This window comes from Oncorhynchus kisutch, linkage group LG4 (assembly GCF_002021735.2).
Source record: "Oncorhynchus kisutch isolate 150728-3 linkage group LG4, Okis_V2, whole genome shotgun sequence".
NCBI classification, from domain to species: domain Eukaryota; kingdom Metazoa; phylum Chordata; class Actinopteri; order Salmoniformes; family Salmonidae; genus Oncorhynchus; species Oncorhynchus kisutch.
Genome location: NC_034177.2, coordinates 82,671,009 through 82,697,522, shown reverse-complemented (window position 1 = coordinate 82,697,522; position 26,514 = coordinate 82,671,009). Strand labels below are relative to the sequence as shown.

Below are 26,514 nucleotides of genomic sequence, written 5' to 3'. Positions count from 1 at the left end.
AATATCATCAATGAAGTTAATGGTAAACCAGATAGTCAGGTTGTATAGCAACATCACATTCATAGTTCATATTACAATTAGTTCCAGATCATATTGATCATAAAGTATCATAAAGTAAGGATCATAAAGTATGCGATTGATCTACTAACTTGAGGTCATCTTAAAGGCTCTCTGTGTTGCAGTTTGTTGACTGACAGTGATGTGAACAGGCATCTCTAGTTCTCCAACTCTACACCAATACCAGTCAGTGTTCTCCATCTTCAGTCCACTCATAGTCACTGTTAAGACTGTTCTGTTGTTGGCATCACTAGTCCGCTTTAATGTCACTGATGTTCCATTTAAAGTCCCAGAAAACCCACTCACACAATCACCACCCATCTTGCACCACTTCATATCTCCAGAATTAGTATAGTAGCAATGGACAGTGACACTCCCTCCTTCTACTCCAGTCACTTCCTGTTGGTCCACATAGAGTTCTGGAGTACCTGAACACAGAGGTACAGACACCATAGAAAGACCTCAGCAGCAGACCTTTATTTCTAGTAGGTGTATGACCTTTACACATAGTGTTACTAGGTGATATGGTGCTGCTTGTGGTAGACAACGTTGAAAGACACAATGCAGACAGCAGACTTGAAACAAAGTTTACACCAACATCTACATATAGAAAACATAAAATAGACATATACAGTGGGGCAAAAAAGTATTTAGTCAGCCACCAATTGTGCAAGTTCTCCCACTTAAAAAGATGAGAGAGGCCTGTAATTTTCATCATAGGTACACTTCAACTATGACAGACAAAATGAGAAAAGAAATCCAGAAAATCACATTGTAGGATTTAATGAATTTATTTGCAAATTATCGTTGAAAATAAGTATTTGGTCAATAACAAAAGTTTATCTCAATACTTTGTTATATACCCTTTGTTGGCAATGACAGAGGTCAAATGTTTTCTGTAAGTCTTCACAAGGTTTTCACACACTGTTGCTGGTATTTTGGCCCATTCCTCCAAGCAGATCTCCTCTAGAGCAGTGATGTTTTGGGGCTGTTGCTGGGCAACACGTACTTTCAACTCCCTCCAAAGATTTTCTATGGGGTTGAGATCTGGAGACTGGCTAGGCCACTCCAGGACCTTGAAATGCTTCTTACGAAGCCACTCCTTCGTTGCCCGGGCGGTGTGTTTGGGATCATTGTCATGCTGAAAGACCCAGCCACATTTCATCTTCAATGCCCTTGCTGATGGAAGGAGGTTTTCACTCAAAATCTCATGATACATGGCCCCATTCATTCTTTCCTTTACACGGATCAGTCGTCCTGGTCCCTTTGAAGAAAAACAGCCCCAAAGCATGATGTTTCCATCCCCATGCTTCACAGTAGGTATGGTGTTCTTTGGATGCAACTCAGCATTCTTTGTCCTCCAAACACGACGAGTTGAGTTTTTACCAAAAAGTTATATTTTGGTTTCATCTGACCATATGACATTCTCCCAATCTTCTTCTGGATCATCCAATTGCTCTCTAGCAAACTTCAGACGGGCCTGGACATGTACTGGCTTAAGCAGGGGGACACATCTGGCACTGCAGGATTTGAGTCCCTGGCGGCGTAATGTGTTACTGATGGTAGGCTTTGTTACTTTGGTCCCAGCTCTCTGCAGGTCATTCACTAGGTCCCCCCCGTGTGGTTCTTGGATTTTTGCTCACCGTTCTACTTATTTTCCACCATAATTTGCAAATAAATTCATTAAAAATCCTACAATGTGATTTTCTGGATTTCTTTTCTCATTTTGTCTGTCATAGTTGAAGTGTACCTATGATGAAAATTACAGGCCTCTCTCATCTTTTTAAGTGGGAGAACTTGCACAATTGGTGGCTGACTAAATACTTTTTTGCCCCAGTGTACCTACATTCCTCAGGTCAACTTGAACAATAATGGTAATACCAGATACCAGACACGGAACTTGTTACAAGGAAATGAAACGAGAACACCAGTCATGTAGTTTGTGAAAGCTGGTATTTCCGGAGAGTCTGATCCTTACTGAGAACTACCTATTCTACTTTACTGAAGTAAAGAGTTGCATGGATCTTACCTGGAGTGACAGACAGGTAGAGCAGTTGTATCATGCTATCTGTTCCTCCATTGATCTCCACAACACACCTGTAAGTATTAGAGTCGTCTGGCTCCAGATCAGTCATGATCACAGTGAAGACTTTCTGGGTGATGTCATCAGAGATTGACGCCCTATCAGTGCTCTTAGGATGGTCAGTGCGTACTACAGAGGAGCAATGAGTCCAATGAGTCCCTTTACACCAGTACTTCACATGGTTTATGTAATACTGATCATAGCTACATGGGATGGTGATGGAGCCTCCTGTCTGAACAGACACATGCCTCCCTGTGGACATATCAACACAAAACACATTTAGGTTTGAATACAATACAATCAGCACTGCAGAAAACAAAATCCCATTGCTTGTAAACTATAGACAGCTTTTTAATGATTGAGATTTATTACACAGTGTTTACGGTGAATTGACCCACTGGACTTCAGCCCTTCATATAAACATGTTTCACATACCTGCTGAGACTCTGTAGAAGATGATGAAGAGGAGGAGGGGGAAGGAGACATGGTTAGCCATGTGAGGGTTTCAGTCTGCATGTAATATTAAATGGTACCTGAGCACAAATGTGTGTCAAGGACCAAGGCACCAGCCAGAATGACTCTACTTCCTAATGTTAGTTCACTGTCTGTAACTCTCTTCCTGATTCTGTTTGTGTGTATATTCCCCCCTCAGTGGCAGCCAGCAACTATTGCATCATATGGACTAATTTAACCTAAAACTAAACCTAAAATATATTTCAGCTTTCTCTAAGGGTTTTGGGACCAAGAATCACTACTATCCTCATACTACTCTCTACTGGAACATAGGTCACTAATGATTACAAAGATTTGATAATTGGGCAACATGCACCATATTTCCATTGGCAAAATTCTATATTTCACTATATATGAAACTATATGATAAATGTCCTGCATATGCTAAAAATGTAGTGATGGGTACTAGACCAAGACCTCCATAGACTCACTTTAAACCAGGTTCATTGTTCAGGGTCCACAACCCAGTATGATGTGGTTTTACGTTCCACAAGAACAGACTCTTTCTCTCTCCCCCTCTATACAGGAAATGAACCCTGGTCATGTACAGCTCATAACTACAGATGTCCTCCAAGTGAAGGTGGTAAAGTTAGCTCAGGAAGCTGCATTACCAGAATGCTGCAAGTTTCAGCTAAACTCATTCCATGATGTCACGTTAAATGCTGAGCTGTACGTTCTGTTATTGGCTCCAACACAGCAAACTACTTCAGATACATCAGAATTGAACTCTCAAAACTACAGACCACAGTGCTCACATTATGTTCTGACAAATTATCTTGAGAATAATAAAATGTCTTTGAAAATGTTTATTACAGTTTTTTAAATTACTTTGGTACTATTTTCACACTTGTGGAAACATTTCACAACGTTTAGTACAAAACAGATCCTCAAAAAGGACACACAAAATCACTCAGTAACTTTTTCCACCAAACCTAATCAGTATTTAATCTATAAACACCTTTCATATAAAGTAATTGCCCCTCACAATGCAATGCTCACAATACTTTACATATGATTCTCTTCTCACTTGTTGAAATACATTTGACCATGAGGTAATCCAACGGTGCTTAATGGTTAATCACTTAACCGTTTGGTAAACATAACGTTTTTAAACTGGTTTGTCTACTATATATGGATTTTGAGAAATACATAAATAAAATATGTTTGTATAGTATAAACATCTAAATGACATGTATAATACATAAAGCCAAGAGTGTGCAAAGCTGTCCTCAAGTTAAAGGGTGGCTACATTGAAGAATCTCAAATATAAAATATAGTTTGATCTCAACATCTAGTGACAAATTATCTTGAGAACAATAAAATGTCTTTAAAATGTTTTATTAGCAAAGCCTTTATATATTCCATTAAAGCTGGAGAAGGTAAAGACAGAATAGTTCTCCAAGGCTCTGATTCAACAAGGAGGCGATTTGTTACAGAAAACCAGACAACCAAATATCAACAATGAAACAACTCAAGAACTCAGGATTCATAAATGAACCAAAAACATTTAAATGTAACCTTGTTTTGTGTGTGTGTGTGTGTGTGTGTGTGTGTGTGTGTGTGTGTGTGTGTGTGTGTGTGTGTGTGTGTGTGTGTGTGTGTGTGTGTGTGTGGTGTGTGTGTGTGTGTGTGTGTGTGTGTGTGTGTGTGTGTGTGTGTGTGTGTGTGTGTGTGTGTGTGTGTGTGTGTGTGTGTGTGTGTGTGTGCGGTTTGGTTTTACTATCCTTGTGGGTAAAACAAGAACCATTTAGACAAGTCAAAATTGTCAAATGTATTGGTCACATACACATGTTGAGCAGATGTTATTGCAGGTGTAGTGAAATGCTTGTGCTTCTACCTCCGACAGTGCAGTAATATCTAACTAAATGCTTGTGCTTCTAGCTCCGACAGTGCAGTAATATCTAACTAAATGCTTGTGCTTCTAGCTCCGACAGTGCAGTAATATCTAACTAAATGCTTGTGCTTCTAGCGCCGACAGTGCAGTAATATCTAACTAAATGCTTGTGCTTCTACCTCCGACAGTGCAGTAATATCTAACTAAATGCTTGTGCTTCTAGCTCCGACAGTGCAGTAATATCTAACTAAATGCTTGTGCTTCTAGCTCCGACAGTGCAGTAATATCTAACTAAATGCTTGTGCTTCTAGCGCCGACAGTGCAGTAATATCTAACTAAATGCTTGTGCTTCTAGCTCCGACAGTGCAGTAATATCTAACTAAATGCTTGTGCTTCTAGCGCCGACAGTGCAGTAATATCTAACTAAATGCTTGTGCTTCTAGCTCCGACAGTGCAGTAATATCTAACTAAATGCTTGTGCTTCTAGCTCCGACAGTGCAGTAATATCTAACTAATTGCTTGTGTTTCTAGCTCCGACAGTGCAGTAATATCTAACTAAATGCTTGTGCTTCTAGCTCCGACAGTGCAGTAATATCTAACTAAATGCTTGTGCTTCTAGCTCCGACAGTGCAGTAATATCTAACTAAATGCTTGTGCTTCTAGCTCCGACAGTGCAGTAATATCTAACTAAATGCTTGTGCTTCTAGCTCCGACAGTGCAGTAATATCTAACTAAATGCTTGTGCTTCTAGCTCCGACAGTGCAGTAATATCTAACTAAATGCTTGTGCTTCTAGCTCCGACAGTGCAGTAATATCTAACTAAATGCTTGTGCTTCTAGCTCCGACAGTGCAGTAATATCTAACTAAATGCTTGTGATTCTAGCTCCGACAGTGCAGTAATATCTAACTAAATGCTTGTGCTTCTAGCTCCGACAGTGCAGTAATATCTAACTAAATGCTTGTGCTTCTAGCTCCGACAGTGTAGTAATATCTAACTAAATGCTTGTGCTTCTAGCTCCGACAGTACAGTAATATCTAACTAAATGCTTGTGCTTCTAGCTCCGACAGTGCAGTAATATCTAACTAAATGCTTGTGCTTCTAGCTCCGACAGTACAGTAATATCTAACTAAATGCTTGTGCTTCTAGCTCCGACAGTGCAGTAATATCTAACTAAATGCTTGTGCTTCTAGCTCCGACAGTGCAGTAATATCTAACTAAATGCTTGTGCTTCTAGCTCCGACAGTGCAGTAATATCTAACTAAATGCTTGTGCTTCTAGCTCCGACAGTGCAGTAATATCTCAGAAGTAATATTGAACAGTTTCACAACATACACACAAAATACACATTAATGTAAGTAAGGAATAGATTAAGAATGTATATACATATATATTAAGAGCGACATTGGACTAAGATACAGTCCCATAGTATAGAATACAGTATATACATGTGAGATGGGTGATGCACCAAATGGACAAGTTGGGACATTTCGCTGGTCCCCACAAGGAAACATTATATTTAGCCTGAGGGGTTAGGTTTAGGGTTATGGTTACAATTAGGGTTAAGGTTAGAATCATAATTAGGGTTAGGGGAAATAGGATTTTGAATTGGCTTACATTTCGTTGTACACACAAAGATTGTAAAACATATACGTGTGTGTGTTTTATCCTGAAGAAAGCTAAACATTTTTCGTGTACATGCCCCCCTCAGTGGAAGATAGCATCTATTGCATTTCAGCTTCCAGCTTTCTCCAAGGGCTCTTTGGGATCAAGAGTCACTGTTACCCTCTGCTGGAAAATAGGTCACTAGTGATTAAACAAAGACATGTATAGAATTAAGAGCACATGAGCTACAGAGATGGAGTGATGACATCCTTCCACTTAGAGATCAACCCCTGGTCATAGACGCAGCTCAAAACCACAGATGTCCTCCAACCTAAACTGTTAGGTATCTCAGGAAGCTGCTGTACCACAAGGCTGCAGGTTTCTGGTAAACTAAGTCATGCTATGACATCTTGTTAAACACTTGTTGTATCCAACAGAGCAAATAACTTCGATACATCAGAATTTCAGATTTTCATTCACGGAATTTCACAGATTTTGGTGACAGATGATCTTGATAACAGTAAAATAGGTTTATTAGCAAATCATTTAAATATTCCATTAAAGCTGGAGAAGGTGAAGAAGATAAAGACATATACCGCAATGAAAAATGTGCAAATGCTAAATAAATCTAGTTTCTACTCTTCCTGTTTCACCTCAGAGTCGGGTTGCCCTGAACTTCACCACAGCAATGACGTTGCACAGGATGAAGAGCACTGCATTAACAGTTTTTGGAAGGTAGAAGAGTGTTCTCTCCCATCTGTAGAAGAACAACACTGCTTTGAGGACATGATACTCTGCAAATTTCAAACAGACATATGAGGCATACCTGGGACATTTTTTAAAGTAATTTTAAAACAACACAATTCATTAATCCAATAATTGACATTTAAATAAATGACCTTTTTGCTTGTAGAGTACCGGTTAGAGGTGGTAGTGTACACTTACCCCTGGGCTACATGGTGTGTGTTGTTGACTGGGGCCTGAGAGGTGGAAGAGGAGACAGCAGGATCTACAGATGTGGGCGAGGTCAGAGAGATGTCTTCAGTGGTCTGCTTGTCTGTCAAGGTGCAACAGTTTCCGTATGTAATTTATTAGTGTTGAAGTGACACAATTTCAGCGTGAGATGGTAATGCTTTAAATTAACAAAATTACTTCTGTTGGATTCTGTGAATTTGAAAGATTCATTCCACTATTTTTGGTTATAACTGGTCTCATTACTTACTAATGATGGTGTCAGTCTGTGTTGTGGTCAGTTGATTAACAGTGGAGATGATGATGGTGGAAGAGGGGGTAGGAGTGGTGGTGGAGGCAGGTGTGGTACTCTGTGTTGTGGTCAGTTGATTGACAGTGATGTGAACAGGCATCTGTAGGTCTCCTCTGGAACACCAGTACCAGCCAGTATCTCCCATATTCAATCCATTCAGAGTCACTGTTAAAATGTGTCTGTTGTTGTGATCAATGGTCTGCTGTGATGTCACTGATGTTCCATCTAAAATCCCTGAATATCTCCCCACCAAGGGGACATAGTAGATACCCATCTTACACCACAACCACTTCTTAACCACAGTGTTACTATAGTAACAACGGACAGTGACACTCCCTCCTTCTACTCCAGAAACTTCCTGTTGGTCCACATAGAGTTCTGGTGTACCTGAACACAGAGGTACAGTCACAAATTCACCAAGGGAGAAGCAACACATGTCATATCATAAATCAACTTCAATCAGTGTAGATGAAGAAGAGGTGACAGGTTAAATGATTTTTAAACCTTGAGACAATTGAGACATGGATGTGTATGGGCAAGACAAAAGCTTTAAGTGCTTTTGAAAACGGTATGGTAGTAGGTGCCAGGTGCACCGGTTAGCTCTGAGTGGTTACATTTATCCAGGCTCATCCCTCATTAGCTGTTCTTGGTAGAGAGCTTTGGAGACCTCTTTCTTATTGGTCTTTAAGCAAAAAGGCACAAGGGGGTGTGGTATATGGCCAATATACCATGGCTGAGGGATGTTCTTACGCAATGCCTGGATACAGGGGCTTGTGGTATATTAGCCATATACCAAACCCCTGAGGTGCCTTTTTACTATTAAAAACTGTTTACCAATGTAATTAGTGCAGTAAAAATAAATGTTTCGTCATACCCGTGGTAAACGGTATGATATACCACATCTGTCAGCCAATCAGCATTCAGGGCTCGAACCAACCAGTTTATAATAACTAATTTACTGCATGGTGATGTCACCATGGAATGCCACAACTCCATCCCACCAAAACAGGCTGACATTTCAGGCGGTCTTTTCAAACAGCTCAACACTAAAAGGGAATAATCATCATTTTCACAATTTCACAGTATTTTTCCAACCTCATGTTGTGGAAATACAGTATATATAAAATGCTGACCTTCTGTTCTGTCCTGAACTGATCAGGCATCACAGTGCTGTATGTCACATCATGGTGGATCTCTGGGTTTGGGAACTCTTTTTTTTGTTGCGTTAGGCATATGAAAGTGACAATACTGTGACTTAACAAAAATATGAACATTAGGTTGTGATTTAGAATTCATTATGCATGTCTTATGAATGTGTTATGACGTCCTTATGTAGGCACCCTTCATAATAAAGTGTTTCTGTTCTCCACAGTGTAACAATGTATACCTACAATATAAACCCAATCCATATTTACATTGTGTCTGCCTGTATGTATAACCATGTAAATGCATTGTATTTAGAGCCTTAAAACAGTCTTCCCCAAATCAATAGCTACATAGCTGTGTCATACTGAACAAATTAACCAAAGGATGATGGCATGTGACCTGCAAGTATTACTATAGTGTATAAAAGACAAGACCAAGTTGTACTCTCTAAGTCAGCTCTCTATGATGATCAAACACAGTGTGATTGAGGAGAGGTATGGAGGGCTAACCTGTGGTGACTGACAGGTGCAAGTATGTATTTTGATCTCGTCCTGCAGTCTCCACAGCACACCAGTAATACCCAGAGTCCTCTGGCTGCAGATCAGTCATGTTAACAGAGAAGATTCTTCGGGTGACATCATCAGAGATGGACACTGTCCCAGATATCTTTGGTTGGTCCGTGCGTACAAGAGCAGAACAAGAATTCCAGTAATCTCCTTGACACCAGTATTTGACATATTGTATGTATCTCTGATCATAGCGACATGGGATGGTGATGTAGTTTCCTGTCTTCACAGACACCTTACTCACAGTTGACACACCGTACGCTCCTGCCTGAGTACCTGCAGACACAGCAACAGAAAACACTTTTAGACTCCTTTCGGTCGACTGATAAGGTTGTCTACCAATTACCCATTCAGGACACCAGTAGGAGTGAGAAGTGCACAACATGGCGGGTATGGCCGGGATGAGTGTGGGCTCAATATATAAGCTAGCTAATATTTTGTCTTCAGGGTTTCAGCATAGCCAGTACCTGACTTCAAGCAGCAGTGCACAGAAACATGAGACTTTATCAATTCATAAAAACATTTTACCAGTACCTGAGAGTCTGGAGAAGATGACTAGGAGGAGGGAGAGATGAGGAGCCATGTGTGGTATGTCTTTCTGTGTGGTACAAACTGTACACAAATGTATGTGTCAAGGGAAGAGGCACCAACGACAATGTCTCCTATACACATCACTGTCTGTACCCTTCTTTCTGCTTCTGTTTAAGTGAACATGCCCCTGATTGGCTGGTAACAATACATTCTGTGGATCAGTCAATACAACTGATATGGTTTGATTTATTCACATAAAATAATTTCAATTCTTTATTTATGTACTTACTTGATGTATTTTTCCCCCAATAAAGTTAGACCAATATCTCCACAGACCAGACTTAAAATCAGCTTCAAAGTAAAACAATGATTAGATCTACCACGATACAGTCTGTGATTTTAAGGTATTTACACAAAATTCAGATACGAAGCCTCTGTCTTAAAAGCCTAAAAAGGAATAGAAAAAGAAACAATAAACATTGTCTGTGTCGAGGAAATAAACCCTGGTCATAGATGCATCTCAAAACCACATTGTCCTGTAAGGTAGCTCATCAGCAGTAGCTCAGGAAGCTGATGTACCACAAGACTACAGGTTTCAGGTTAACTCATTACATTACATGTTGATAAAACAGCCTACCTCTACTGTAGGGTTGGTTGACCCTGCACTACTAGAGTGGAGGCAGCGGGTGGTGTGGAGTTACTATTGGTTTATTTTACAAGAAGTTTGTGGACGCTCATTTTTCTTGCTCGCCACTTAATGAGCCCCCCCCCCTAAATAAATCTATATATCAAACAATATATTTTCTGTGTGATTTCTTCTTTTTTCGTCAACATTTCCATCGCAATTTAAAATCCAATTTAGTAGGTGCTAGGACCTGGGGGAGGCTGCTGGCGCTCTAGTGACTGTTATTCTTCAGGAAAGATGGCTGACAAAAATACTAGAATGGAAACACATGTAAGTGATTGGAACGTCATAATGAATAATGCAACAAATGTACAGTTGACAGGAATATGTTAATGTAGAGACAAACGATTATGCATATTTTTATTGTAAAGTTAATTTACGAAATCGCGATTTATCAAGCTAGCTGACTAGCTAACATTAGCCAGCTAGCTGGTTAGCTTTATGGGTGTTATGACATGAGTATGAAATTGTAATTCTGTTTAATGTTTTAGGGACTCCTGAAACAACCAGCAAACCAGGCGGTCGTCTTGTGAAACAGTGGATGTATAGAATCTAGCTAGCTTAAGAATTTACTGCAAATTCAATGTACAATTTTGTAAGCTTGTCTTGCTGATATTTGCCATGCAGATATATGAAATAACGCAGCTTGCTGTGTTCTTGCTTATTGTGCAGTGGCAGATTAAAATACCTCTATGCCTCTATGGATGTGTAGCTAGCTATCTAGCCGATCTGTGTATGGACCCAAACGTTTGGTATACTTATTAGTTCAGAAACTAGCAATGAACCTCAGCTATCATAGCCAGTTGTATCAACTTCAAAACAGTCTGAATGACATTAATGAAGCCTATGGATTTAGTAGAATATAATATAACTTTGTGCCAAGGAAATACATGAGATCCCCACATTGTAGCCTGTACATTTTAATATATTCACTGATCATGTACGTACTCTACCTTGGAAAATAAATGTGCAGTTTAGGTATGATTGTCTTTGACATTATTTTTCAGTCATATCCAATACCAGGAGTATCAAATTCCAGTCTTTGAATTTGACGCTGTGTCTGCATGTACAGTTGAAGTCGGACGTTTACATACACCTTAGCCAAATACATTTAAACTCAGTTTTTCAGAATTCCTGACATTTAATCCTAGTAAAAATTCCCTGTTTTAGGTCACATAGATTCACCACATTATTTTAAGAATGTGAAATGTCAGAATAATAGTTGAGAGAATGATTTATTTCAGCTTTTATTTCTTTCATCACATCCCAGTGGGTCAGAAGTTTGCATACACTCAATTAGTATTTGGTAGCATTGCCATTGAATTATTTAACTTGTGTCAAACATTTCGGGTAGCCTTCCATAAGCTTCCCACAATTTGTTGGGTGAATTTTGACCCATTTCTCCTGGCAGAGCTGGTGTAACTGGGTCAGGTTTGTAGGCCTCCTTTCTCGCACATGCTTTTTCAGTTCTGCCCACAAATTGTCTATGGGATTGAGGTCAGGGCTTTGTGAATGCCACTCCAATACCTTGACTTTGTTGTCCTTAAGCCATTTTGCCACAACTTTGGAAGTGTGCTTGTGGTCATTGTCCATTCAGAAGACCCATTTGCGACCAAGCTTTAACTTTCTGACTGATGTCTTGAGATGTTGCTTCAATATAGCCACACAATTTTTCTTCCACATGATGCCATCTATTTTGTGAAGTGCACCAGTCCCTCCTGCAGCAAAGCATCCCCACAACGTGATGCTGCCACCTCCATGCTTCATGGTTGGGATGGTGTTCTTCGGCTTGCAAGCCTCCCCCTTTTTCCTCCAAACATAACGATGGTCATTATTAGACGTCGACCGATTAATCGGAATGGGCGATTAATTAGGGCCGATTTCAAGTTTTCATAACCATCACCATCGGTAATCGCCATATTTTGACAACGATTATGGGAGATTACATTGCACTCCACGAGGAGACAGCATGGCAGGCGGACTACCTGTTACGCGAGTGCAGCAAGGAGCCAAGGTATGTTGCTAGCTAGCATTAAACTTATCTTATATAAAAAAAACAATCAATCTTAACATAATCACTAGTTAACTACACATGGTTGATGATATTACTAGTTTATCTAGCTTGTCCTACGTTGCATATAATCGATGCGGTGCCTGTTAATTTATCATCGAATCACAGCCTACTTCGCCAAACAGGTGATGATTTAACAAGCGCTGTCTTTTCGTGAAAAAAGCACGGTCTTTGCACCAATGTACCTAACCATAAACATCAATGCCTTTCTTTAAAGTCAATACACAAGTATATATTTTTAAACCTGCATATTTAGTTAATATTGCCTGCCAACATGAATTGATTTGTGTCACTTCTCTTGCATTTTGTGCAAGTAGAGTCAGGGTATATGCAGCAGTTTGGGCCGCCTGGCTCGTTGTGAACTGTGTGAATACCATTTCTTCCTAACAAAGACCGTAATTAATTTGCCAGAATTGTACATAATTATGACATAACATTGAAGGTTGTGCAATCTAACAGCAATATTTCGATTTATGGATGCCACCCATTAGATAAAATACGGAACGGTTCTGTATTTCACTGAAAGAATAAACATTTTGTTTTCGAAATGATAGTGTCTGGATTTGACCATATTAATGTCTCAGCCTCCAGTATTTATGCTGCAGTAGTTTATGTGTCGGGGGGCTGGGGTCAGTTTGTTATATCTGGAGTACTTCTCCTGTCCTATTCGGTGTCCTGTGTGAATCTAAGTGTGCGTTCTCTAATTCTCTCCTTCTCTCTTTCTTTCTCTCTCTCGGAGGACCTGAGCCCTAGGACCATGCCCCAGGACTACCTGACATGATGACTCCTTGCTGTCCCCAGTCCACCTGGCCATGCTGCTGCTCCAGTTTCAACTTCCACCTGACTGTGCTGCTGCTCTAGTTTCAACTGTTCTGCCTTATTATTATTCGACCATGCTGGTCATTTATGAACATTTGAACATCTTGGCCATGTTCTGTTATAATCTCCACCCGGCACAGCCAGAAGAGGACTGGCCACCCCACATAGCCTGGTTCCTCTCTAGGTTTCTTCCTAGGTATTGGCCTTTCTAGGGAGTTTTTCCTAGCCACCGTGCTTCTACACCTGCATTGCTTGCTGTTTGGGGTTTTAGGCTGGGTTTCTGTACAGCACTTTGAGATATCAGCTGATGTACGAAGGGCTATATAAATAAATATATATATATTTTTTTAATGACCTAAGGCTCATATTTCTGTGTGTTATTATAATTAAGTCTATGATTTGATATTTGATAGAGCAGTCTGACTGAGCAGTAGTAGGCAGCAGCAGGTTCGTATGCATTCATTCAAACAGCACTTTACTGCATTTGCCAGCAGCTCTTCGCTGTGCTTCAAGCATTGCACTGTTTATGACCTCAAGCCTATCAACTCCCGAGATTAGGCTGGCAATACTATAGTGCCTATAAGAACATCCAATAGTCAAAAGGTTAATGAAATACAAATGGTATAGAGAGAAATAGTCCTATAAATACTATATTAACTACAACCTAAAACCTCTTACCTGGGAATATTGAAGACTCATGTTAAAAGGAACCACCAGCTTTCATATGTTCTGAGCAAGGAACTTAAACGTTAGCTTTTTTACATGGCACATATTGCACTTTTACTTTCTTCTCCAACACTTTGTTTTTGCATTATTTAAACCAAATTGAACATGTTTCATTATTTATTTGTGACTAAATTGATTTTATTGATGTATTATATTTAGTTAATATAAAAAAGTGATAATTCAGTATTGTTGTAATTGTCATTATTACAAATATATATTTACATAATAAAAAAAATTGGCAGATTTGAATTGGTATCGGATTTTTTTGGTCCTCCAATAATCGGTTTCGGCGTTGAAAAATCATGATCGGTCGACCTCTAGTCATTAGCCAAACAGTTCTATTTTTTGTTTCATCAGACCAGAGGACATTTCTCCAGAAAGTACAATCTTTGTCCCCATGTGCAATTGCAAACCGTAGTCTGGCTTTTTTTATGGCAGTTTTGGAGCAGTGGCTTCTTCCTTGCTGAGCGGTCTTTCAAGTTGTGACGATATAGGACTCGGTTTACTGTGAATATAGATAATTTTGTACCCATTTCCTCCAGCATATTCACAAGGTCCTTTGCTGTTGTTCTGGGATTGATTTGCACTTTTTGCACCAAAGTATGTTCATCTCTAGGAGACAGAACGTCTCCTTCCTGAGCGGTATGATGGCTGCGTGGTCCCTTGGTGTTTATAATAATAATATGCATATATTAGTACCGGAGACAGAGTAGGAGGCAGTTCACTCTGGGCACGCTATTCATCCAAAAGTGAAAATGCTGCCCCCTATCCCAATTAACTGTGTACCCATTTAATAACCAGATCTTCATACAAACTTGCTATGCTGAATTCTTGACGCACAATCGAAACGTGCTGCCATATGCTTCCAGCACGCCCACAAGCGAGTCACAAGGGGCGGCCTAAGCTGCACGCCTCAATTTAGCGCTATGTAGTGTACATGCACAGTTAGGCCTACTTGTAGCTAACATTTAAGTTAACCTTAGCTACTTCCGTGGCTTGAGACTGCTAGCTAACAATAAACGGAACGGAGGGAATATGCCAGACCCCCCTAAAAGAGGCTTTGCCCCCCTATCCAGTAATCTCTAGTGACGTCCCTGGGCTAAACACTGCACGCTTCTTTACCAAAGGTTCATTGCCACGTTCATGTGCTTTCGGAGTTCTGTGCAATTCCTAGTTCTGACTGGGTAGTTTCACTTGAATGATCCTCCAAGTCGGAATTACAAGAGGAAAATTAGAAAATGTTGTTGCCTGAGTTGCCGAGTTGTGACGTTTCACCACTGACCTAGGAACGTTTTCAACCAAAAGATGACAACAAATCCGTTTTTGACCACTACAGCCTCATCAGTATGTAATTTGTAATGTAATTAGATTGACCATATTGTCAATATCAAGGTAGCTAAACTCTTACTGGTTGAAGAATTGTTCTGACCAAATCACCAAATAGCACATGAATGAAACAAAGTCGTATTTCCGACACCAAAAATGTGAAATTTTGACAGGCACATGAATGTAGGATTTTTATTTTTTATTTAACTAGGCAAGTCAGTTAAGAACAAATTCTTATTTACAATGATGGGCTGCCCCGGCCAAACTCAGACGATGCTTGGCCCATTGTGCACTGCCCTATGGGACTCCCTATCATAGCCAGATGTAATACAGCCTGGATTCGAACCGGGGACTGTAGTGACACCTCTTGAACTTAGATGCAGTGCCTTAGACCACCACTCCACTCGGGTCATCACTAGATTCCATACCCAGAAAGTCATTAATCCCGCCCATTTCTACATTTGATCTTCTTAAAATTTGATTTTAAACTTGACTTTATCCCTGACCTAACCACACTGTTAAACTTAACCCTAACCTAACCACATTGTTAACCTAACCACACTGTTAACCTTAACCCTAACCTAACCACACTGTTAAACTTAACCCTAACCTAACCACACTGTTAAACTTAACCCTAACCTAACCACATTGTTAACCTAACCACACTGTTATACCTTAACCCTAACCTAACCACACTGTTAACCTTAACCCTAACCTAACCACACTGTTAACCTTAACCCTAACCTTTAATAAGATGTGGCTACGGAATCTGACTCTGTGGCTGTGGAATCTGACTCTGTGGCTATGGAAGCTAATGGAATCTACTTATCATGGTCTGCCCACGTCTCCGGTTCTGGGACGAGCTCAACCCCAGCCTTTAAATTGCCATAGCCCCTCCTACAGAATCCTTCAAATTCAATTTAAAAAAACAATACATTCAAAATTACAAATAATATTCAAAATGACTTAATAAAAGGTGCCATAAATTAATCAAAGTAAAATGTTGATGGATACCAACGTAGGGAACTTAAACAGTAACCTATGATAAATGCCCCACTGTTAATAACCCCCCTCCCTCATACTTTAACAGATTTGGTTTGAACCCCGGGAACTCCTTTACATGTGTCCTTCAACTCTCCACTTGGGTTCATCATTTATTTTGGGCAGACAGAGACCAGGACACGTGAGTTTTCAATGGCGACCACAAACAGTTCTGATTTTGTATATAGGTTTATAACTTTTATGAAACGGCACAGTTGGAAAATATATGGCAAATATAAATCAACACTGAGATAGATGGGAGGGTTTGAGGGGAGGAGTTTAGGGGAAGGGTAGAGGGGAGGGGTAGAGGGGAGGGGGAGTGATAGAGGGGAGGGGTAGAGGGGAGCTGAAGGACTAAAAACAAACAAAATACAACTAATGTCAAATATACTGTGACAGTAAAATGTATATAGTATGTAAAAGCAGGATATAGAAGCCTAAGTGTTGTTGTCCATTTGTAAATATGTATATATATATATATATATATATATACAGTACTGTATATATTTACAAAATAATATATGGGGGATTGAAAATAATGCAGACAATTACCCCCATACCTAAATATTAATAAGTACAATGATTCCCAATAAATATAACATGATTTGCAAAAATAAAATGTTTGTGTAATTCCTACAAATAGTTGCTATAAATAGATGTAACAATTGCATTGAAACCTCAATGTCCATTGTTTAATATGTATAGTACATTTTATTATTGCAGTACAGTAGTTATTATACATAGTAGCTGTCTATACTAACATCTTAATACACGTTTGATCATGATTAGTTACAGCCATAGGACATTAAACTAGATCAATAAGATCATGATGTAAGAAATAAGAGACAAGGGGAAAGGTGGTGGAACATAACTAATAACAGAAATGTGATGATAATCAGAACAAACACAGCAGACTGCCTTCAGTAGTTTATTACACTAAAGGATAGAGGTGTCTTCTTGGGATGGGTTAAGAGGAATGACAGAATCATATTGGAGGCAGACAGATGTTGTGACCAAGGAGAGAGGAGTGTTCTGTCCTTCCAGTAAAAGGAAGGTCTTCTCTGTCAGTCACTACTGTGCTGCTGCTGCCCTCTGCTGGAGAGGAAGTGAAACATTCAGTCACAATCTCCATTGTGACATTTCCACTAGTTAAAAAAAAAAATCTGACCCAAGATCATCATCTAGGGGCAACGTCACCCTAAACCCAGGTGCAGTCCACACTGTAATGTTATGGATACACACTGATAACAATAGTTTAGCTGGTCACAATGTGATTATAACATTTTACATGCAGCAAAAAAAAAGACTAAGAAAGATTTGTGTGGTTAAAGAGTGATGTTTAGTACACATAGTAATGTGGCGTTGTCTGTATCTTTGTTGAGAGATCAGCATCATCTGGTACAACAGACAGAGGAGACACCAACACTGACCTGTGTGGTCACCTGTAGAGCTAGTGAGCTGTAGACCACATTATCATCTGGTTCTGCTGACTACAGAGGAGGAACAGGTAGAGAGGTGAACAGGGACAGTTCTGTCATGATGGAGATACACTATAAAACACACTTCTCTGTGAAATTAAAGGTGTAGACAGTTATAATTGTGATATGTAACATAAAGTTGATATATTAGGCCTACAGCTATAATGGTGACGTAACCATGACTATATTAACACTGACTGTTGTTTCTGATAACATAATACTAGCTGTGGAGAATCAGTAGAACAGCTTTACCTTGGTCTGTCCTTTTAGTTGGGTCTTGTGCTGGAGGATGACAGTGCTGTATGTGACATCATCCTCAGCTTCAGGAAATGGATCCTGTTGGTAGAGAGACGCCCAAGTAACAAAAACGTTTTGTTATACTGTTATAGTGTACATTTACCTATTGCTTGTTCCAAGACAGAAAGTGATAGTGGAAATACAATTGTTTTCTAAACAGATGCACATTTGCCAAGGCTATGACGCTTTATGAGTAACAGCAATAATGTTGTCTAAGAGTCGAGATGCTTGTAGCCATATGTTGACCTTCTCTTCTGTCCTGAACTGATCAGGCATCACAGTGCTGTACATCACGTCATGGTGGCTCCCTGGGTTTGGGCTCTGAGAAATGGACAGCACAGAAGATAAACACATGGCTACATGCATTGGAAGAGACCCGGAACTTCAGATGCTCAGCTCACTTTGCTCACCCTAGAGGAGGAGATCAACCATTTCCAGGCCCAGGGACATGGACTAGTCTGTGGCAACCTAAATGCCAGAACTAGACAAGAAGCACTCAGCACATCAAAGCCAAAGGACCTGAATAATATTAAGAAATGCTATAGATGGAAGGAAAGTATTGTGGAAATCTACCATAAAACAATTAGGCAAGACAAATTCAATCCCTTTTCAACAATTTCCTGGACAAAAATACACTACAGAACAATAATGTACCGAGCAAATGTCAAATTGGCTTTTTACCAAATTACGGTATGACAGACAACGTATTTACCCTGTACACCCTAATCGACAAACAAACAAACCAAAACAAAGGTAAATTCTTCTTCAAATTCTTGTTAGTTTCAAAAAAGCTTTGGAATCAATTTGGCATGAGGGCCTGCTGTACAAATTGAAGGAAAGTGGTGTTGCGTGAAAAAAATGACGTAAAATCCATGTACAAAAAAAACACACATTTCTTCCACAGGGCCGGGGGGTGAGACAGGGATGCAGCTTAAGCCCCAACCTCTTCAACATATATATCAACGAATTGGCGAGGGCACGAGGAAAGTCTGCAGCACCCGGACTCACTCTACTTGAATCTGAAGTCAAATGTCTACTGTTTGCTGATTATCTGGTGCTTCTGTCCTCAACCACAGAGGGCCTACAGCAGCACCTAGATTTTCTGCACAGATTCTGTCAGACATTCTGCACAATAATGATAATAAATCTCAGTAAGACGACAAATAATGGAGTTCCAAAAAAAGTCCAGTTGACAGGACAACAAATACAAATTCCATCTTGACACCGCCCTAGAGCACCCAAACTATACATACCTTGGCCTAAACATCAGCACCACAGTAACTTCCAGAAAGCTGTTAACGATCTTAGAGACAAGGCAAGAAGGGCCTTCAATGCCATCAAAAGGAACATAAAATTAGACATACCAATTAGGATCTAGCTAAAAGTAGTTGAATCAGTTATAGAGCCTTTCGTGGTTGTAAATTCTGGGGTCTGCTCACCAACCAAAAATTCACACAATGGGACAGACATGCAGAATATTGCAAGAATATCTTCTGTGTACAACGTAAAACACCAAATAATGCATGCTGAGCAGAATTAGGCCGATACCGCTATTTATGAAAATCCAGAAAAGAGACGATAAATTCTACAACTACCTAAAAGGAAGCGATTCCCAAACCTTCCATAACAAAGCCATCACCTAAAGAAATATTTGACTATGTACAGACTCAGTGAGCAAAGCCTTGCTATTGAGAAAGGCTCCTAAAGGCAGACCTGGCTCTCAAGACAAGATGGGCTATGTGCATACTGCCCACAAAATGAGATGGAAACTGAGCTGCATTTCCTAACCTCCTGCCAAATGTATGACAATATTAGAGACACATAATTCCCTCAGGTTACACAGATCCACAAAGGATATATTTAGTTTGTTTTGTTTGATAAGCTGCCATATCTACTGGGTGAAATACCAGTGTGCCATCACAGCGACAACATTTGTGACCTGTTGCCACAAGAAAAGGTCAAACTGTGAAGAACAAACACCATTGTAAATACAACCCATATTTATGTTTATTTATTTTCAATTTTTTACTTTTTGTACAATTTGCACATCGTTACAACACTGTATGTAGCCACCACATGACATTTGAAATGTCTTTATTCTTTTGGAACTTCTGTTAATGTAACATTTACTGTAATTTATATGGTTTATTTCACTTTTGTTTATTATCTATTTCATTTACTTTGGCATTGCTAACATATGTTTCCCATTTCAATAAAGCCCTTTGAATTGAATTGAGAGAGAGAGAGAGAGAGAACCCCAGCTCACACTTCAGAGATGAAGGAGAAAGAGAGAGGGAGAGAGAGAGAGAGAGAGAGAGAGGGAGAGAGAGAGAGAGAGAGTACCCCCAGCTCACACTTCAGAGATGGAGGAGAAAGAGAGAGAGAGAAAGAGAGAGAGAGGGAGAGAGAGAGAGAGAGTACCCCAGCTCACACTTCAGAGATGGAGGAGAAAGAGAGAGAGAAAAATAATGAGAAAAAGAGAGAGAAAGAGAGAGAGAGAGAGAGAAAGAAAGAGGAGGAGAGAGATAGAAAGAGAGAGTGAGAGAGGAGGAGAGAGAGAAAGAGAGAGAGAGAGAGAGAGAGGAGGAGAGAGAGAGAGAGGAGAAAGAGAGAGAGAAAGAGAGAGAGAGAGAGAGAGAGGGGGGGGAGAGAGAGAGAGAACCCCAGCTCACACTTCAGAGATGGAGGAGAAAGAGAGAGAGAAAAAGAATGAGAAAAAGAGAGAGAAAGAAAGAGGAGGAGAGAAATAGAAAGAGAGAGTGAGAGAGAGAGAAAGAGAGAGAGAGAGAGGAGGAGAGAGAGAGAGAGAGGAGAAAGAGAGAGAGAAAGAGGGGGGGAGAGAGAGAGAGAGAACCCCAGCTCACTGCGAAGATGGAGTGATTGGTACTAGTCCAAGATCACCACAGACCAAAACTAGGTTTATTCAGTTTGTACCTGCGGTGCTGTTTCTCTGGTGTGGGTCACTGTGCTGTATGTAATGTCCTGCTCAGGGTCAGCAGACTGCAAAGAAATAAATAGCCAAGAGAAACAGGACATGTCTATTTACCACCTTAACCACAGTTTGTTTCCAATGATATGATGCAGTCAGGTGTATATTTAGTGAACTGACAGTATTCACAACATTTTTCAACATATTGAGCACTGTAAGAGCTTGGGTTCAGTTAGAATATGGGACCTTTTATGTCAACTCATTGATGATCAACTGAACAGGTAACGCTGGAGTCAAATGGTAGATGATCCCAAATCAAGAACAGATTTGCAGATGTTTGAAAATAATACAATTAAAGAAGTGTATCCTACCACTGAGTTGTTTGTTGTCTGGTCCTTGGCCTTATTGTCCTCTGGAATAAAGAGAGGGAGATGTCAGTAACTTCTGAGTTTGTTATAGTACAATAATACCTCTGAATGGGTTTCTTAAAGACAATTCCTCCAAATGTTTTCTGTCATTCAAGATGAATCACAGGCAAGAAATATACTGTTGGTCACAATATCAATACATTTAGTATTTTCTAAACTATTCTCCTTTTTTATATTCACATAAAATGACTACTTACTATGCCTTCTCCACATATTCCACGTTACTAGGATACCAGCTGTCACCACCACCAACATGCCCAGAGAGATGAGTAGGACTTTCACATCTATGGACCTGATGGATTACATATACGAACTTGAAATTAAAATACAATTAAAATAGATCATTATAAATTGTTCATTTGTTGTATGCACTTGTTGTGATACATGGAACAATGATTTATCTGTTCACATGTGTGGAAGTTGACCATGCAAATGAAGAGATATGATTATTATTGAGATTAGGACTATTTATTAAGTTTGCAACTTGTCCTTGCACATGAGTGAGTATAACACAATAATGCTGCTACTTCTCACAAGGCAACCACAGAGACGTTCTACCCAGGAGGAAGTGATAACAGTCTCTATATGCATTTAGGGAGGGTGTTTGGTTAGCATTAACTGTTGTAGTGTATGATGGAATTGTAATGTTTCTCTGAGTTCATATTATCTAACAACATGTGGGATAAAACATCTGAAGGAGTGATAATAACCTCTGGTGGACTTCCTCCATGTTCCCCTCAGCTCCTTGACTTGTGTTGTCAGTCTGAACAGGCTCAGCAGTTGGAGAGGCAGAGGGTTGTTGAGGGGTTGGATCTTGGGTTGCTGTGAGGTAAAACAACAATATCATCAATGAAGTTAATGGTAAACCAGATAGTCAGGTTGTATAGCAACATCACATTCATAGTTCATATTACAATTAGTTCCAGATGATACCAGTGGATAAAACAAAGTGAATCACATTGATCATAAAGTATGTGATTGATCTACTAACTTGAGGTCATCTTAGAGGTTCTCTGTGTTGCAGTTTGTTGACTGACAGTGATGTGAACAGGCATCTCTAGTTCTCCAACTCTACACCAATACCAGTCAGTGTTCTCCATCTTCAGTCCACTCATAGTCACTGTAAAGACTGTTCTGTTGTTGGCATCACTAGTCCGCGTTAATGTCACTGATGTTCCATTTAAAGTCCCAGAAAACCCACTCACACAATCACCACCCATCCTGCACCACTTCATGTCTCCAGAGTTACTATAGTAACAACAGACAGTGACACTCCCTCCTTCTACTCCAGACACTTCCTGTTGTTCCACATAGAGTTCTGGAGTACCTGAACACAGGTAAAAAAACAAGAATTCAGAGAAGAAAAAAGTGCTTTTACAACAGGCTCCTTATAAATTCCTTCAAGCTGCATTCTGTGATTGGTACATCCATTGTTGGTCTTTTAAATTCATAATAATTATATATAGTCATTGATTCTTGAAGAATGTAACTATCCTCACAATCTTAGTTCTGTTACTCCATCATGATACAAAATATAATCTTGTTTTAACTACATGTACAGTATAGCTCTGTCTAGGAATGATTCATTCTACTTTACTAGATACAAGCAGTGAAGGGATCTTACCTGGAGTGACAGACAGGTAGAACCTTTGTATCATGAAATCTGTTCCTCCATTGATCTCCACAACACACCTGTAAGTATTAGAGTCCCTTGACACCAGGTCAGTCATGATCACAGTGAAGATTCTCTTGTTGATGTCATCAGATATTGAGGTCTTACCACTGCTCTTAGGATGGTCAGTACGTACTACATAAGAACATACATCCCAACCTAATCCTTTACACCAGTATTTCACATGGTTTATGTAGTACTGATCATAGCTACATGGGAAGGTGATGGAGCCTCCTGTCTGCACAGAAACATACCCCACTGTGGACACATCAACACAAAACACATTTAAATTAGAGTTAACATTTATATGGTTCCTGAGCACAAATGTGTGTCAAGGACCAAGGCACCAGCTAGAATGACTCTACTTCCTAATGTTAATAGACTTCACTGTCTGTAACTCTCTTCCTGCTTCTGTTTGTGTGTACATTCCCCCCTCAGTGGCAGATAGGAACCACTGCAGTATATAGACTACTTTAAAAAACTTCTTAGGGATAGCCCCCTTTTTTTTAAATGTTCGCCTAAATGACATACCCAAATCTAACTGCCTGTAGCTCAGGCCCTGAAGCAAGGATATGCATATTCTTGGTACAATTTGGAAGGAAACACTTTGATATTTGTGGAAATGTGAATTTAATGTAGGGGAATATAACACAATAGATCTGGTTGAAGAAAATACAAAGTTAAAACCAAATGGTGATTTTTTACTTCCATCTTTGAAATGCAAAAGAAAGGTCATTGTTAAAGCGATCCCTCTGGTTGTAATTCAGATCGTGTCCACAAGATGGCAGCAGTGTATAAGCAAATTTCCAGATGGAACACTTGAAAAATTAGTGAACAAGAATACTTTTAGTGAGAAGACCCCAAGTACATTTGGGCAAATCGTGAAGGGGACATTCACATTCATATTCCATTTTTCTGCAAGAATATCATCAAATCTGTATACTTGGACATCGATTTAGCTTTCCAAGTATTAGTATCCATATTATAAATTCAACATTTGCAAAACAACCAGTTTTCATAACTTCATAACTCTGAATATTCTTTTACGTTGTGTCCAAAAGGAAAAGGCATCTCTTCGCAAAAGGTTAGCGCCTACATTTTGTGACCGAGACGGGTTTCCGGATACTCCCGTAAAGCCCAGCTCATTGGCTATCTAGCTAGCTTTGTTTGACCCCGATTGGTGCTTATTTGACAAAGATACAGTCCTTCAAGTGATGGCCGCCCGCTTCATTGGCGTGCCATGAAGGCGTCACTCTCTGACCAAATATGGTGTCCTGTAGGATATACTACACCCCTAATGAAATAGTGAAGTATTGTTACCTTCTAGGATATCTGAGGAATAGAGATGAACATAATTTGACTCATTCAAACAATGAGATTTTCACTGATTCCTTTATTCGCAAATTGAACGAGTGGAAATACAAAATCGATCTTGTGTGCTATATGGACCTTTTTAGGATAAGAAAAATTATTTTATCTAACAAAAAGACACGTCATGTTCACTCTGGGACCCTTTGGATGATAAATCAGAGCAAGACTTCAAATATAAGTACACATTTCCCTTCAGAGGTGAATATATCAAACCTATCGCTTTGAAAAAAGTGTTTTGTTGTTAGGAGCTCTCGTCAAACAATAGCATGCCATTTTTTTGCAGTAATTGCTACTGTAAATTGGACAGTGCAGTTATATTAACACGAATTTAAGCTTTCTGCCAATATAAGACACTTATATTTACCGACATTTGTGGTTTCTCTAAAATCTGTGAACATGTCATTTAAATGTTTATACTGTCCAAACACACATTTTATTTATGTAGTTCTCAATATCCATATATAGTAGACAAACCAATTAAAAATCTATAGGTTTACCAAATGGTTAAGTGGTTAAACATTAAACGTAGGTGGATTAAGTGATGGTCAAATGTATTTAAACAAATTAGAGATAATAATATGAAAAGTATTGTGAGCATTGCATTGTGGAAAGGCAATTACTATATATGAAAGGTATTTCTAAATGAAACACTGATTAGGTTTGGTGAAAAAGTTACTGTGTGATTTTGTGTGTTGTATTTAGTCATTTGAAAATGTGAGTTTTGTTAAAACAGCATTTTTGATGATCTGTTTTAAGTTTTGTACTAAAAGTTGTGAAATGTTGCCATAGACATGTGAAAATAGCACGAAAGCAATACAATATTTTTAAAAATACATTTTATTGTCACAACATGATGTGAGCTCCTTGCTCAGCAATCTACACACAATACCCCATAATGACAAAGTGAAACAAGTGTTTTAGACATTTTAGCAAATCTATTAAAAATAATAAACAGAAATACCTTAATTACATATGTTTTCAGACCCTTTGCTATGAGACTCTATGAAATTGAACTCAGGTGCATCCTGTTTCCATTGATCATCAGTGAGATGTTTCTACAACTGGTATAGAGTCCACCTGTGGTCAATTCAATTGATTGGACATGATTTGGAAAGGCTCACACCTGTCTATATTAGGTCCCACAGTTGACACTGCATGTCAGAGCCATGAGGTCGAAGGAATTGTCTATAGAGCAATGAGACAGGATTGTGTCACAGATCTGGATTGAGGCACAGATCTGGGGAAGATCTGGGGAAGGGTACCAAAAAATGTCTGCAGCATTGAAGGTCCCCAAGAACAGAGTGGCCTCCATCATTCTTAAAAGAAAGAAGTTTAGAACCACCAAGGTTCTTCCTATAGCTGGCCACCCGGCCAAACTCAGCAATAGGGGGAGAAGGGCCTTGGTCAGGGAGGTGACCAAGAACCCGATGGTCACTCTGACAGAGCTCTAGAGTTCCTCTGTGGGGTTGGGAGAAACTTCCAGAATGCCCAGTGTCATGTCTGGAGGTAACATGGCACCATCCCTACGGTGAAGCCCTGGTGGTGGTAGCATCATGCTAATGAGATGTTTGTCAGTGACAGAGACTGGGAGACTAGTCAAGATCGAGGAAAAGATGAATGGAACAAAGTACCGAGAGATCCTTGATGAAAACCTGCTCCAGAGTGCTCAGCACCTCAGACTGGGGCGATGGTTCACCTTTGAAGAGGACAATGACCATAAGCACACAGCCAAGACAATGCAGGAGTGACTTCAGGAGAAGTCTCTGAATGTCCTTGAGTGGCCCAGCCAGAGCCCGGACTTGAACCCGATCAAACATCTCTAGAGAGATCTGAAAATATCTGTGCAGTAATGCTTCCCATCCAACCTGACAAGAGTTTGACAAGATCTCCAGGATCTCCAAATACAGGTGCGTCAAGCTTGTAGCGTCATACCTATGAAGACTCAATGCTGTAATTGCTGCCAAAGGTGCTTCAACAAAGTACTGAGTAAAGGGTCTGAATACTTATGTAAACGTGATATTTCTGTTTTTATTTGTAATACATTTGCAAACATTTCTAAAAACATTTTATGGGG

General features: G+C 39.6%; 3 protein-coding genes and 1 long non-coding RNA gene across 8 annotated transcripts in view; 1 reads left to right on the top strand and 3 right to left on the bottom strand.

The window, feature by feature from the left end:
* LOC109879380 (polymeric immunoglobulin receptor-like) overlaps positions 1–2,721 on the bottom strand; it is an 8,251-nt gene extending 5,530 nt beyond the window's left edge. For all 4 annotated transcript variants that reach the window (XM_031823830.1, XM_031823829.1, XM_031823832.1 and 1 more), the window contains exons 1-3: positions 2,576–2,721; positions 2,087–2,392; positions 150–485 (exon numbers count right to left, since the gene is read on the bottom strand). In XM_031823830.1, the coding sequence (XP_031679690.1) occupies positions 150–485; positions 2,087–2,392; positions 2,576–2,636 (703 nt within the window). In that variant the 5' untranslated portion in view covers positions 2,637–2,721. The remainder of the gene's footprint in view (positions 1–149; positions 486–2,086; positions 2,393–2,575) is intronic.
* A 3,880-nt stretch (positions 2,722–6,601) lies between these two features.
* On the bottom strand, positions 6,602–10,149 carry LOC109886520 (polymeric immunoglobulin receptor). Of its 2 annotated transcripts, none has more exons than XM_031823838.1 (6): positions 9,887–10,149; positions 9,601–9,678; positions 9,010–9,342; positions 7,313–7,741; positions 7,036–7,099; positions 6,602–6,847 (listed from the first exon to the last, which is right to left on the bottom strand). In XM_031823838.1, exons 2-6 carry the CDS (start codon positions 9,647–9,649, stop codon positions 6,745–6,747), a joined length of 978 nt encoding a protein of 325 aa, XP_031679698.1. In that variant the 5' UTR covers positions 9,650–9,678; positions 9,887–10,149; the 3' UTR covers positions 6,602–6,744. The 2 variants fall into 2 exon arrangements, with proteins under 2 accessions (XP_031679698.1, XP_020333766.2); XM_020478177.2 differs by having other exon boundaries at positions 7,036–7,147; positions 9,887–10,146.
* Positions 10,150–10,502: 353 nt separating this feature from the next.
* LOC116374044 (uncharacterized) lies at positions 10,503–11,263 on the top strand. Its single transcript, XR_004209874.1, has 2 exons — positions 10,503–10,552; positions 10,774–11,263. It is a non-coding gene; the product is annotated as an uncharacterized LOC116374044 (long non-coding RNA).
* Positions 11,264–17,034: 5,771 nt separating this feature from the next.
* Positions 17,035–24,810, bottom strand: LOC116373312 (CMRF35-like molecule 1). Its single transcript, XM_031821905.1, has 11 exons — positions 24,805–24,810; positions 23,324–23,327; positions 23,022–23,204; positions 22,389–22,724; positions 22,108–22,219; positions 21,595–21,689; positions 21,341–21,381; positions 18,287–18,361; positions 17,996–18,079; positions 17,696–17,755; positions 17,035–17,360 (listed from the first exon to the last, which is right to left on the bottom strand). The coding sequence occupies exons 1-11, from the start codon at positions 24,808–24,810 to the stop codon at positions 17,337–17,339; spliced, it is 1,020 nt and encodes a 339-aa protein (XP_031677765.1). The 3' UTR covers positions 17,035–17,336.
* Positions 24,811–26,514: the final 1,704 nt, after the last annotated feature.

Bases quoted from the DNA above. Each gene is read 5' to 3' on its own strand.
- LOC109886520 (XM_020478177.2), bottom strand. From the start codon at position 9,649: ATGGCTCCTCATCTCTCCCTCCTCCTAGTCATCTTCTCCAGACTCTCA. The intron at 7,742-9,009 runs GTTAGCCCTCCA...CTCTGTGTTCAG, and splicing joins GCACCTGTCAGTCACCACAG to GTACACCAGAACTCTATGTG. The intron at 7,148-7,312 runs GTAAGTAATGAG...GCACCTTGACAG, and splicing joins ACAGACTGACACCATCATTA to ACAAGCAGACCACTGAAGAC.
- LOC116373312 (XM_031821905.1), bottom strand. The intron at 21,690-22,107 runs GTTATTATCACT...GTAATCCATCAG, and splicing joins ATGGAGGAAGTCCACCAGAG to GTCCATAGATGTGAAAGTCC. The intron at 18,362-21,340 runs GTAGGATACACT...TCCATTTCTCAG, and splicing joins AGACAACAAACAACTCAGTG to AGCCCAAACCCAGGGAGCCA.